The sequence below is a fragment of the Triticum aestivum genome, chromosome 6B (assembly GCF_018294505.1).
Source record: "Triticum aestivum cultivar Chinese Spring chromosome 6B, IWGSC CS RefSeq v2.1, whole genome shotgun sequence".
Lineage (NCBI taxonomy): Eukaryota > Viridiplantae > Streptophyta > Magnoliopsida > Poales > Poaceae > Triticum > Triticum aestivum.
In genome coordinates this window covers 665,547,589-665,562,570 of record NC_057810.1, presented here as the reverse complement: position 1 = coordinate 665,562,570, position 14,982 = coordinate 665,547,589, and the positions used below count along the sequence as shown (strand labels likewise).

The window sequence follows — 14,982 nt, the reverse complement described above, 5'->3', positions numbered from 1 at the left end:
CATAAGAAATAAGAATTCCAATACCGCCTCCTCGCATGATCAACAGCACGTGATGTCGGTCCTTACATAACTTGTATTTTGAGCTACACGCAAAAATATATTTTGAGCTTTGTGATCTTTATGACCATGAAAAAATTCCGCAGCCCAAGACACCCTAGAATTGTGTAGAAAAGAAAACTTCTAGAGACGAAAGAAAGTCACACCCAAGACACGACCGGAACTCGTTCACCGGTGCGGTGTTGCCACGAGCACCGTGGATAGAAAAGCACAATAGAAAGAGTCGACCGCGGATATGCTTGGCTTTGGTTTGAAGCAAACCGGCCGGCCACCAACCAACCAACGCCCCCGAATCTATCCATCATATCAGACCTTCCGCCGCCGGTGAGCTACCCGCAGCGCCGGACGGGCCGGCCCACTTGTTCTGGTTCTCTCCCTCCTCCGCTCCTCCGCCGCGAGCTCCCGGAGGAGACCCAACGGAGAGGGGAAGGAAGAAGCAAAGCCTCGGACATGGCACGTGTCCTCCCTCTGGACATCGAGCCCGGGGAGGCGCCCAGGTAGCAGCGCCTCGTCCTCCCGAGCCACCGCATGCAGTTTCTGTTTCTTTTACAGTATTAGTATTACTTTTCCTGCTCGGATTTCGCCATGTTTGTTGTTTTTATCTGTGGAGCGGAGCTATTTTTGGAAATTCGGTGCTCGGCGATGTATGCCAATCGTCGAGGCGAAAACCTAGCCCTCGAGGCCGCCACAATAAAGCCGCCGCTCCTCTCCTCGCCGGTGGCGCCGGGGCCTCTAGGCCGTCCCCCCTTCCGCCCCCGCGGATCCCTTGTCCCCGACCTCATCGCCGTGCTCGTCCTGGACGGCGACGCCGGCTAGATGGCCAGCCTGGTTAATGTTATCCTTTTCCTCTTCGTTCTCGCTTGTCTAAAGTTTCAGTAAATCACGGTCTCCTTCAAAATTGCTTGTTTGTATATCTCATGGACAGACATTCTAGTATTGCAAGTATGCAATTTTAGCAAACGTATATCTATCTGCACTTTTTAGTTTGATGTGTGGGGTGAGGTTGGGAGGGATTTGGGATGGATGTTGATCCAAGGGTTTCGAAAGGTGGCTGAGATTTAAGAATCATTATTATTGAGGCAACTTATGAGTCTCAGATTATCTAATTTTATTTTCCTTTCGACTGTTGCTTCCCTGTGGCCAAATATCATATCATGGTTTCAAAGGTATAACAAGAGCCTAGGATTCATTTTGGAGCACATATCTCCAATCCTAATTTCACTAGGATAACATGTGTCGCATTACTCAACGTTTTTCTGTGATAATAGTTTAATGCTGTATCCAATTTGGGAATCTTACTTGCACTAGCATGTTACATCCATCCATGCTGCTTTTAACTATCATGACTCACACTGCACCATGCTAACCAAACCAGTGCATTTTGAGTTCAGTAATATGTGGGTGAATAAGCTGTAACCCCGATTGTTGGTTTAAGGAAATAACAGGGAGTTGGGCCTGTGCGACTCTAATTTAGATAAGGATCTGTCACATGTCAACCTTAACCTTACATCTATGACACGAATTAATAACATCTCTACATTCGTGGGCAGCATCAGTACGTTTATTTGATAATATTTCCTGGCTTGTAAACAGAGCTGGTGAGACGGTTGCTAGCACGCCAAGCTCTTCAGCTGTGGTGTCATGCAATAGAATTGAGCATTCTGAGCAAAACATAAAGGACGACGAATACGCGATGCTGATGACGCCAGCTCAACATGCAACGGCTGACAACAACACAGAAATTTTACCTCAGCAACCCAAGTCAAGTCACTTCAGTTGGTGGATGACAGCTCTGCTTGTCTGCTTCCTTCTTACAATGGCAACTTATATCTTTGTGAAATTTGGAGCCCCCTTTGCCTTTGAGAAGGTGGGTGCAAAATAAAATCTCTTCCTTACAGGGTAATTTTAGGCAGCCCACTGGAATGTCAGTAGACTTCCATTCTTCTGGTTACCTTTCACTGAATTTCACAAAATGCATTTCAGAACCAACTGATGTTGGCTTGTTGGTTGACTCTTCGGTAGTTGGCCATTTTGGGCTGTGATCTTTTGCTTGGTCTGTATTGGTCCATAGGTTTTTTTAATATAATAATCAGGAACTTTGAGGTGGCATGCATCTATAAAATTCCATGGGACAATCATAATGCTTGAAGTCGTTATCACACTGCTCATTTTTTTTGTTTGGTTGTCCTTCAATATACTTGAACTAGCACCAGTGAGGCATTCAACTTAATACTTTTGGTTTTTGTCGAACATGTCTGTTATATGTTTCCTTTTGTCACATCTGCTTAGGTCTCAAGCATATGTTCAGTGTTCAGCTTGTAATTGTTAGGAATTACTGTTACGCCATTGACATGAATATTCTGGTTGGTTCATATAATTAGAATGCTATTTGTTTAGTGAATGCATATGTGGCATACTGAACTTTGAGAGAAATTTTAGTTGTATATATGTAAATACCAATTGTGTCATGTTTTTGAGCAATGTTGTGCATGTGTTCTCTTTGATCTTATTCTCTCTCTTTTTTATGAAGAAGATTTTGAGTTGGGTTGTTGAAACAGAACGTCTACGCTAATATGTATGTATGTATTTTCTTGTGTTTGTTACTTGCAGGTTCTTTTTCCAATCATGAAATGGGAAGCAACTGCCTTTGGTCGTCCAGTATTGGCTCTTGTCCTCGTCGCATCTTTGGCTCTCTTCCCACTCATTTTAGTCCCCTCTGGACCTTCTATGTGGTTAGCAGGGATGATCTTCGGTTATGGCTGGGGTTTCGTGATTATTATTGTTGGGACTACTCTTGGCATGGTTGGAGCATATTGGATCGGCTCATTGTTCCGCGAGCGACTACATGTAAGATTTTTCAGACTTGCATCTTTTCTCTACCTGAGGAGCTGTGTCTTAATATCTTCTTCTCTGTTTTCTATTCCTTTTTTTCAATGCAGGCATGGTTAAAGAGATGGCCTCAGCAGATAGCTCTGATAAAGCTTGCTGGCGAAGGGAGTTGGTTCCACCAGTTTCGAGTGGTTGCGCTATTCAGAGTCTCACCGTTTCCATACTCGATTTTTAACTATGCCGTGGCCGTGACAGAAATCAAGTTCAGCCCTTATGTATGTGGTTCAGTTGCCGGAATGACGCCTGAGGCATTCATCTATATCTATAGGTATATACGGGATATCCGCATTACAGATTATGGATTTACTAAATTCCGCTGCATCATTTTGTCATGACTATTGAGGCCATGCATCTAGGTTTATTGTGCATCTGTCATCTGATTAATGCCCTTATATAACAAAATAGTACATGGATTGCCGATCGTTAACCAATTCTTTTCCAGTAGAGCGTGCAGTATTTGGTAGACAAGCGTCATATAATCTATACATTTCTGCTCTTGATAAGCAGGAGTTTTCTTGCTGCTGATTTAAGCTAGACTGTAGTAACCCAAACAGAGACATCTCTCAAAGTAGTGATGACTTACTGATCTTGCTTAATGCCTATGCAGCGGGCGGTTGATACGTACGTTGGCCGATGTGAAGTATGGCAAGCATAAGTTGACTACAGTGGAGATAATCTACAGCGTAATCTCGTTCGTCGCTGCCGCTGCCCTCACGGTCGCCTTCACAGTTTACGCCAAGAAGTCGCTAAACAACATAAAGAGCCCAGATGATATCTCAGAGGACCACCAACCTGCTGCTGGCTCTGCTGGGGTGACTGCACTAAAAAATGGCCATCAGGACGTGCATATCCTGTAGCTTTACATGTCGTATGATGTCTGTATTCATTCAATTCACCAAAGAAAAATAGGTAGCTAGGCTCTGACAGCAGGTGGATGCACCTGTCTAACTAGATAAATATATGTATGGTTTTACTACTCCCTCTGTTCACTTTTACAAGGCATTGTAGACGTGTAAAACAACTCAATTTCAGTTGTCTGAAATGACTTATAAAAGTGAACGGAGGATTTGCAACTCAATTTCAGTTGTCTGAAATGACTTATAGAAGTGAACGGAGGGAGTACTTGATTAGTTTCATGTGGTTAATCACCCAACATGTATTTTGGCCTTGTTGGCGACTGGAAATTTGGCCTTCTCTTGAGGTGCATGTATTTTTGTATATTTAGTTGTTCCGTATGGCAGTGCGTCAGAGTTTGCCTTGGCACACTGTTTCAGATGTGCATAGTGCGTGTCTAAGCTTTGTGCGCTCTGCGGGATTCCATGATTCAATCCTCGTTAAGAAACACCTTCTGATTATTATTTTCAAAAAGGAGATGAAACCCTGGCCTTTGATGCATACAATTATTTTTATCAATTATGTACTTATTAAATATACTCCTATAAACAAATGCAAGATGTTTTACGGCACTGAAATAAATATCTATGATTAAGTTGACTTATTTCGCAACAACGCCTCTAAAACGAGTAAGCACCCTCACGCCTTCGTTGCCACGTCCAAACAAAGACGATCACGACAAGAATTTTCATTTTGGTTACCGAGACCAAGTACTGAAGGCCAACAATATCAGCAAGAAGACGATGCCTTCCAAGGCAATGATTTTCATCTCAGTTGCTAAGACCAACCATCGAAGGCTACCACATCAATAAGGAGACAACACATTTAACAAAGGTAACGATGAAACCAACTACAAAGTTAAAGGCGCAAGTTCGCCAACATATCAGCAAGGAGATAATGTCTTCCAAGATAAGGATTTTCATCTTGGTTGTCAAGACCAACCATCGAAGACTACCACATCAATAAGGAGAAACACGTTCAACAAGGTAACGACGAGACCAACTACCGAAGGCAAGCATTAGCAAGAATACAACTGCTACCTCTTGAGTTTGCGTTGGTTTTTTCCTTCAAGGAAAGGGTGATGCAGCAAAGTAGCGCAAGTATTTTTCTCAGTTTGAGAAGCAAGGTATCAATCCAGTAGGAGACAATGCACAAGTCACCGAATACCTGCGCAAACAATCAACAACTTACACCCAACGCGATAAAGGGGTTGTCAATCCCTTCACGGTTACTTGCAAAAGTGAGATCGGATAGAGATAGATAAACGGTAAAATAAATATTTTTTTGTATTTTTGGTTTATAGATTGGAAAGTAAAGATTGCAAAATAAGGAACGGGGACAGAAATTGGCAAGTTGATGGAAAACTAATATGATGTATAATAGACCCGGGGGCCATAGGTTTCACTAGTGGCTTCTCTCAAGATAGCAAATATTATGGTGGGTGAACAAATTACTGCCGAGCAATTGATAGAAAAGCGCAAAGTTATGATGATATCTAAGGCAATGATCATGAATAAAGGCATCACGTCCGTGTCAAGTAGACCGAAACGATTTTGCATCTACTACTATTCCACACATCGACCGACTCATGCATGCATCTAGAGTATTAAGTTCATAAAGAACGGAGTAATACATTAAGTAAGATGACATGATGTAGAGGAATTAACTCAAGCAATATGATGAAAACCCCATCTTTTTATCCTCGATGGCAACAATACAATACGTGCCTTGCTGCCCCTACTGTCACTGCGAAAGGACACCGCAAGATTGAACCCAAAGCTAGACACTTCTCCCATTGCAAGTAAGATCAATCTAGTAGGCCAAACTAAATCGATAATTCGAAAAGACTTGCAAAGATATCAAATCATGCATATAAGAATCCAGAGAAGAACTAAATAATATTCATAGATAATCTGATCAAAATCCATAATTTATCGGATCTCGGCAAACACACCGTAAAAGAATATTACATTGAATATCTCCAAGAACATCGAGGAGAACGTGGTATTGAGAATCAAAGAGAGAGAAGAAGCCATCTAGCTACTAGCTATGGATCCCTGGGTCAGTGGTAAACTACTCACGCTTCATCGGAGAGGTAATGGTGTTGATTAGAAGCCCTCCGTGATCAAATCCCCCTCCGGCAGAATGCCGGAAAAGCCCCCTAGATGGGATCTCATGGGTACAGAAGGTTGCGGCGATGGAAAAGTGGTTTCGTGGCTCCCCTGGATGTTTTCAGGGTATAAGAGTATATATGGGCGAAGGAGCTAGGTCAGGAGATCCACGAGGGACCCGCGAGGTAGGGGGGCGCGCCCTCCTTCCTCATACCTCCTCGTTGCGTTTCCAACTTCATCTCCAAGTCTTCTGGTTTCCATCTAGTCCAAGAAAGATCATCGCGAAAGTTTCATTCCGTTTGGACTCCATTTGGTATTCCTTTTCTTCGAAACTCTAAAATAGGAAAAAAAAATAGAAACTGGCACTGGGCCCTCGGTTAATAGGTTAGTCCCAAAAATAACATAAAATAGCATATAAATGCCTATTAAACATCGAAAATAGATAATATAATAGAATGGAACAATAAAAAATTATAGATAAGTTGGAGACGTATCAACAACTCTTTCAACAAGGTATCAACGCAAGTTTGTCGCTGTTGAGACCAACCAATCAAGGTGACAAAACAAGTTTTCACTCTGGACATGAATCATTGATCCAATCACCATCTTGAAGACAAATCTTTCGGTATCTCCCCAACATGGTACTCCATGCGAAACTAAAATGACACTAGCGGACGGATGGGGCATCTTCCCACCATAGACCACTGCCCTAGCTGTCAAGGGGTCATCCATGGCATGACGCTGGCATGGAAGTAGCCACTCCACCCTCGAGTGAACCAGACTGCAACATTCATCATGACCCAGGGCCACTGCGGCAACATCATACGTGTCAGCTGCCACCATTCTGCCCAGGGCCGTCGCCCTGACGTTGTCAGCACGAAGCCCACCCACAATGTAGCGGTGAGTCAAATGCAACTGACCACATGAGAATCACGGCGTCGCTTCGTACGGGCTTGCTGAGGGAGTCCTGGATTAGGGGGTCCTCAGACAGCCGGACTATATACTTTGGCCGGACTGTTGGACTATGAAGATACAAGACTGAAGACTTCATCCCGTGTCCGGATGGGACTCTCCTTGGCGTGTAAGGCAAGCTTGGTAATTCGGATATGTAGGTCTCCTTCTTTGTAACCGACTCTATGTAACCCTAGCCCCCTCCGTATCTATATAAACCGAAGGGTTTAGTCCGTAGGACAACAACAATCACAATCATAGGCTAGCTTCTAGGGTTTAGCCTCTACGATCTCGTGGTAAATCAACTCTTGTAATACTCATATCATCAAGATCAATCAAGCAGGAAGTAGAGTATTACCTCCATCGAGAGGGCCCGAACCTGGGTAAACATCGTGTCCCCCGCCTCCTGTTACCAATAGCCTTAGACGCACAGTTTGGGACCCCCTACCCGAGATCTGCCGGTTTTGACACCGACATTGGTGCTTTCATTGAGAGTTCCACTGTGTCGTCACGGTAAGGTTTGATGGCTCGCCTCGTTGTCAAGGACAATATCACCTCTGGGGGAGCCCTGGCCCTAGGCCAAACTCTCCGACTAGGCGGCTTCGTCATGACCGCCCGATCGGCCGTCGCGCCGACGATGACTTCTCAGGTCATCAAAAATAGCCTCCACGTCAACTCGTAACTTGTCGAACAGATGGATCCGAGCTCTCTTCCCTGAATGAGCTCTTGGATCGCATCACCGCTCTGGGTGTCGCTATGGACTATGATCGGATTGGGCTTAAACCCGACCAAGGGAAGATTAACTCTCCGCCGGCCACCCATCAGATAGCGGTAGTGGAAGAGCAACGCATTGATTCTCCCTCTATTTTGAGGACAAAATATGTCCGGATTCCCGAGCTCTCCGAGCCGGATACTCGTCTATGGGAGGACATGTCCCAGGCTCCGAACTTAGAATCGGACAGCGGGCCAGGAAAATTGGGCAACATCCCGGAGCCCGAGCTGCCAAGCTCGGAAGCTTCTCTGCCCCTAGGTCTTAGCCGGGTCAGGGTTTGGACTTAAATCTACCCACCCACCCAGATACAAGCAATCTTTCCCACATCAGACAAGAGCCCCAAGAAACAGTACATCACTTCTAGGCCAGATTCCTCCTTGTAATGAACAAGGTTAAGGACTGTCGCGAGGAAGACGCAATCTCATTCTTTTGCAAAAGTTGCACAGACAAGGGAATCCTCAAAGCCATAAGTCGCCGTGACATAGTAAACTTTGCTGACTTGGCGGCCATAGTACATAAGTACTGTGTGATGGAAAGCGCCTGGAAAACTCAAAAAAAAATTCTGGGATCCTCTGGCTCTCACTAAACCCTTCATCCAAACTAAAAGGGTAAACTCTCGCAAGTCACCCGATTCAATTACCAAGAAACCAAGGCCCGTTGCAGGGCATGGAACCGTATTGGAGGAATGGCTCAATGGGCCATGCAAAATTCATAGCACACCGGATACCATACCAACACACAGCCTTAGAGCATGTTGGATACTCCGGCAGGTAGCCAAGAGCGGCGATGATCTCCTCATCAACCATACCACAGAGCAACATCCCGCCGAAATAAACAATACGGTACTGACAGTCTTTGAGACTTTCGCCTCAAATAATAGGCGCAAGCGAGCACTCCGCAGCCTCGCCGAAGTCTGCCACGTTGCAGCAATAAATCCATGGAACGACAAGGCTATAACTTTCAATGCCAGTGAGGAACCTCAATTCTGAACAGTTCGGGCACCAGTCGCTTTGGTCCTTAGTCCGATCATGGACGGCTTCCGGCTTACTAAAGTGCTCATGGACGGCGGCAGCGGATTAAACCTCATCTACGAGGAGACCCTCAACAAGATGGAAATAGAAAAGAGTCGCATTGAGCAGAGCAGCATGACCTTCAGGGGAATCATCCCTAGTCGGGAGGCACGATGTGCGGGAAAAATCACACTAGATGTGGTATTCGGCACGCCGGAGAATTATAGGTCCGAAAAAATCACATTTCAAGTGGCCCCGTTCAGTAGCGGATACCACGCCCTTTTAGGGCAGGATGCATTCACGAGCTTTCAAGCTATACCCCATTACGGGTACATGAAGCTCAAAATGCCCGGGCCAACGGAATCATCACTCTAGCTAGTGATCCGGACATAGCACTCCTCGCCAAAAATAAAACCGCCGCACTGGCCCTGGAGGCATTATCCGAAGCCCTCACGGCCGAAGAACTAACCACGCTGCGCTCCACAGTGGACAGGGATGATGTGATACTCAACAAACGACCCAAGTCCACCTCTTTCAAACTAGCGGACGAAATAGCCAAATTCTAGGTCCACCCAACGGACCCCACAAAAACAACATCCATTGGGCACAACTGGACCCCACAATAGACGCTGCACTACGAGAGTTCTTGCGCGAGAATTGGGACATCTTTGCCTGGCATCCTTCTGACATGTCAGGCATCCCACGCAGGTTGGCCGAACACAGCCTAAATATACTGAACGGATACAAGCCGGTCAAGCAGACTCTTCGGCGCTTCTCAGAACCTAAGCGACAAGTCATGGGAGAAGAGCTAGCCAAGCTACTCGAGGCCGGATTCATCAAAGAAATAAAACATCCGGATTGGCTAGCAAACCTGGTGATGGTACCAAAGAAGGACAAATCCTGGCGCCTATGTGTCGATTTCAAGGACCTCAATAAAGCTTGCCCTAAGGATCCCTTCCCCTCCCCCGCATTGATCAAATCATCGACGCTACCGCAGGACATGACTCATTGTGTTTCCTCGATGCATACTCCGGATACCATCAAATCAAGATGGCAGAGTCCGACCAAGCCGCAATGGCATTCATCACACCATACGGCCCCTTCTGTTTCAATACCATGCCTTTCAGGCTCAAAAATGCTGGCGCAACCTATCAACGCATGATTCAGACATGCCTGGAGAAGCAGACCGGCAAAATAGTGGAGGCATGCGTAGACGACGTGGTCATCAAAACCAGACACGTCGAATCTTTAATAGATGACTTGAGGGTTACGTTTGATAATCTCTGAACATACGACATCAAGCTCAACCCGGAAAAATGTGTTTTCGGTGTACCTGCCGGAAAGCTGCTAGGCTTCATCGTTTCCAATAGAGGAATTGAAGCAAATCTGGCAAAAATTCGAGCTCTGTCACAGTTGGCTACCCCAACAGACCTCAAGCAAATCTAGAAATTAACTGGATGCGTGGCTGCCCTAAGCCGCTTTATATCCCGATTGGGAGAAAAGGCACTACCTCTTTATCGCCTTCTTCAATGCACCGAACACTTCGAGTGGACGGATGCGGCCACGACCGGACTGGAAGAAATAAATGCCCGCTTGGCCAACAATCCAATCTTGGCCTCGCCAAATACTAGCGAACCCATGCTATTATATATAGCCGCAACACACTAGGTTGTAAGCGCAGTGCTCGTCGTCGAACGAGAAACGGACAGACATAAGTTCTCGCTTCAAAAGCCGGTATACTACGTATCCACTGTCCTCACTCCATACAAGTCCCGGTACCCACATTATCAAAAGATAGCATACACAGTTTTCATGGCATCCCAGAAACTACGACACTACTTTCAAGAGTGCTCAATCACGGTGGCCTCCGAAGTACCACTCAACGATATAATAAATAACCGCGATGCCATGGGCCGGATTGCTAAATGGGCTATCGAGCTCCTCCCGTTCGACATAACATATAAACCGCGACGAGCCATTAAGTCGCAAGTACTGGCTGACTTCATCACCGAATGGACAGAATCCGAACTCCCTAAAGAGTATGGCGCATACTCCAATTGGATCATGCACTTCGACGGCTCCAAAATGCTAGCCGGATTGGGAGCGGGTGTTGTCCTGACATCCCCCACCAGAGACATGGTCCAGTATGTACTCCAAATACTATACACAGACTCCAACAATGCAGCCGAATACGAGGCTCTGTTGCATGGTCTTTGGATGGCAGTCTCTATGGGCATCCAACGCCTAGAAGTGCGCGGGGATTCGAACCTCGCAATATCTCAGATAAATGGAGACTTTGATGCCAAGGATCCGAAAATGGCGGCCTACCGTAATGCCGTCCTCAAGATGTCAGCTTGGTTCGAGGGGCTTGAATTCCATCATGTGGTCCGAGAAAACAATCAAGCGGTAGATATCCTCGCCCGCATCAGCGCCAAGCGCGACCCCGTCCCACCTAATATCTTCTTGGAAAGGTTGTTCAAGCCATCTGTGGTGTGGCAAGGGGAAACCGGCAATACTAGTCCGGATCCGACCACAACCCCAGATACCGAGCACACTGACATAATCGGAGGCTCCGCCACCGAAATAACACCTTCAGCCCACGTAATCATGGCTGTCATCGCCTCGTGGACCGAGCCCTTCTTAGCCTACCTAAATAGGCAAGAGCTCCCCGAGGACCAAAATGAGGCACGTTGCATTGTGCGGTGCTCCAAAGCCTACAAAGTCCACGAGGGAGAGCTTTATAAGAAAAGCGCCACCAGAGTGCTCCAAAGATGCATCTCCGAAGAGGAAGGAAGGCAGCTCTTGGTCGAAATCCATGCCGGACTCGGCGGCCACCACGCCGCAGCTCGGGCACTTGTAAGCAAGGCCTTCCGTACAGGTTTTTACTAGCCGACAACCCGAGCAGACGCACAGGACCTTGTCCAACATTGCGTCGGTTGCCAAATTTTCGCCAATCAGAGCCATATGCCCCCTACCACTCTCCAAACAATCCCCATAACTTGGCCCTTCACGGTCTGGAGGCTTGATATGGTCGGACCCCTTAAAGGAGGAAGCCATAAGAAAAAATACTTATTGGTCATGGTGGACAAGTTCACCAAATGAATAGATGCCAAACCAGTTAAATCGGCCGAATCCGGACTAGTGATAGACTTCATATCGGGGGTCGTGCACCGTTACGGTGTCCCCCATAGCATCATCACCGACAATGGCTCAAACTTCACAGCAGATGAGGTGAAAACTTGGTGCGGCGACATGAGCATTAAGCTCGATTACGCCTCTGTCTATCACCCCTAAACAAACGGTCAAGTCGAATGAGCCAATGGTCTTATTATGAGCGGCATCAAACCCAGACTAGTGTGATCCTTGAAGGAATCAGATATGCACTGGGTAGAGGAGCTTGAATCCGTACTTTGGGGGCTACGGACCACGCCAAATCACACCACCGAATAAACTCCATTTTCTATGGTGTACGGCGCAGAGGCAATACTATCTTGCGATATAATTTATGACTCACCTCGAGTGTGCATGTATGAAGAGAGAGAAGCCGAGCTAGATCGGCAGGACAGCTTAGATGCCCTGGAGGAGGAGCGTGACGTCGCAAAAGTCCGTTCCGCATTCTATCAGCAACAGGCTCGAAGGTATCAAAGCAGAGAAGTACAGGCCAAAACTTATAACGTTGGCGAACTTGTTCTACGCCTACCAGAGAAGAGAAAGGACAAGATCAAGCCCAAGTGGGAGGGTCCCTTCATCATTGATAAAGTTCTCACCGGAGGAGCGTACCATCTGCGTGATGCATCAGATAACCGACTCGAGCCCAACCCATGGAACGCGACCAGACTCCGAAGATTCTACGCCTAGTGCCGAACTCTGTGTTCGTCTTCCTACCTCCGCCTTTTTTTAATTATGTCCTCCTTTTTCTTTCTTTTCTTCGTTCCTTTTTATACATATAGCCTTAAAAGCTTTACGTGTGCTTCAATCACTCTGGCCGCACTATGCGTGCTCAGTATACCTGGGGGCTTCTTATAAAGAAGCCTAATATAATTATCTTCCGGCCTTTATGCCCACCACATATGCATCACTTTTCCATATGTGCCTTTTTTCGCCATTATATACATCGATATGACTTAAGTTTTGGCCAAGCTAGGTTGCCTGGCTCTTGTGTTTATGCCCTACGTACCTGTTAATTCGGCTAGGGCATAAAGGGAGCACCTCTGCGATTGTTACTGTCGGGTTAGCCGGATGTGTACCTCAAACTGGGTGAAGCCGAAAGCTAGCGTTCTTAAGGGAATATTCGGTTGGTGAACAGAAGATGTTTTTTACCTATTACAATATAAATCCCCAGATGTTTTGTATCATGCGTCTCCGTTCGCAGTTCGGACATGCACATTAATGCATGCGTACCTAGGGAAAGGAACCCTTAACGGAACTATTCTCTCTGGAAGATGTTTCTTACTATCCATGTAATATAACATAACTAGTTGGGTACTTGTCTGTTCAAGCACTTATGACCCCTATGCCTGGTTTCCACGATGTACCGCGTCTTTACCATGGCCTAGGCTTCCCTCGCACCTTGTCGGCAGGCCAATATCTTCCATAGTCGGAAGTGCCGTTGCGCTCCCTTGAGCAGCTCTGCAAGCTCTCCCATGCTTCTTGGCTGGGAGGCGGACGACCACAAGGCCTGGGCAATACCCTGCATCACCTGCCGAACTCGTTCGTGCAGTTGTGAAAGTTCTTGTAGAAGATCGCCTGCGGATCCCGGCATCTCCTCTTTAGGACGGCCTGTTAGCATACCTACAGACTACTCTGTTAACTCATTTATTCGCCGAACTGTACAAAGGTTCGCTTAAGCATTTACTATAAATGCCGCGTCGAAGCCTCTTATTCTCCTTCACGGAGTCAGCAAGTTAGGCCCGAACATCTTTTAATTTGACGCCCAGCCGGGTATTGGCATCTTGGAGATTGTTTTTCTCTTGCCTAACCCATGTAAGCACACGCTCGCCAGCCTCTAGCTGTCGTCGAGCTTGTGGCTCATCCTCTCGTATGATCTCCGGATTCTCTCCGGGATTGTCTACAGAATCTATTGTTAGATTTGTCACACATGCAGAATATTAACTGGCCTATGTACTTACATTCTCTTTGATCGAGACAAGTATTACCAGATGAGGCCTTCTTGGATTTCTCTATTTTGGCAACGGCGGCCCTCAGCTGGGCCTTGCATTCCTGTAGCTCTTGAGATAAACGGGTATTCTTCTCTGCAAGAACCTATGCATTCAATGATCCTTAAATCAGTTGTGCCAACTGTTTCAACTCTCAGGGGCTACTGATATACATACTTATCAAATTTTCTTACTCGTATATCCTTTACATGCTGGTCTGTGGCTCTGGCGAGTCCATCTTGAGCAGCTCGGATGTACGCGTCCCTTGAGTTGAAGGCATTAAACGCCTCTTCAGAGAAATTAGCATCACGGAGTACGGCCCGTCGGCGCCGGTGATTCATGGCGCTCTCCACTTCAGAATTCGTAGCGGACATTCTATCTGCATCCCCTGTAGGGGGATAATTCGGCGTTGTCCCCACATTAGCTTCCACCCTTGAGGCCGGTTCTAGTATCCGGCTAGCGGAGGCGTGGTTGGCAGGGTCTCCAGACGTAGTCTGCCGACTACTCTTTCTGCCAGGACACAATGGATGTTGTTACATTTCAAAGACGATAATCATGGAGCAGGTTTTAAATTATACATCTGTGATGGCGTCTCAATCCTAACCGCCTTCCTCTTAAGCCTGCCCAGCTTGGGCGCCCCTTGCTGATGAGCCCATGTGGGCTCGGCACGGCGTCCCGGTAGACATTTCTATAAAGTACAATATATGTGCATGGGGTAAGGCATAATGAAGGGATCCTTCTCGGAAGTTAGGACTCCGGTTTTACTTACATTCGATGCAGGGAGCAGTCCGGGGTAGTCGGCGATGATGGCCACCAAGGTGCCATCACAGCTTGCCTGGTAAAAGGTCCCGTCGACAAGCTCCACAGATATGTCCGGATCTTCTTCAAGTCCGGGGTCGAGGGCCCGGTCAGGGTCCTCTGGCTGAGGAGACGGGCTATTAACCTCTCTCACGGCCTTTTTCAGTTCCTGCTATGAAATAGCAAAGTGAATATTTGTGATAAGGAATGCGGGAATGAATGGAGTCGAGTAAAAGATAGCAGCTCACCTAGCTTGGGGGTTGTACATGGAAAATCCATCCCGTGGCTTAATACGGATGAACTCCTCTTCTCCTCCTTTGTACAAATCGGACAGTATTTTCGCC

At 46.7% G+C, this 14,982-nt stretch overlaps 1 protein-coding gene across 2 annotated transcripts; it reads left to right on the top strand.

The window, feature by feature from the left end:
* The first annotated feature begins 260 nt into the window (after window positions 1-260).
* On the top strand, window positions 261-4,024 carry LOC123138909 (TVP38/TMEM64 family membrane protein slr0305). Of its 2 annotated transcripts, none has more exons than XM_044558757.1 (5): window positions 261-554; window positions 1,651-1,924; window positions 2,668-2,904; window positions 2,997-3,214; window positions 3,554-4,024. In XM_044558757.1, exons 1-5 carry the CDS (start codon window positions 508-510, stop codon window positions 3,801-3,803), a joined length of 1,026 nt encoding a protein of 341 aa, XP_044414692.1. In that variant the 5' UTR covers window positions 261-507; the 3' UTR covers window positions 3,804-4,024. The 2 variants fall into 2 exon arrangements, with proteins under 2 accessions (XP_044414692.1, XP_044414694.1); XM_044558759.1 differs by lacking the exon at window positions 261-554 and adding an exon at window positions 621-885.
* The last annotated feature ends 10,958 nt before the right edge of the window (window positions 4,025-14,982 follow it).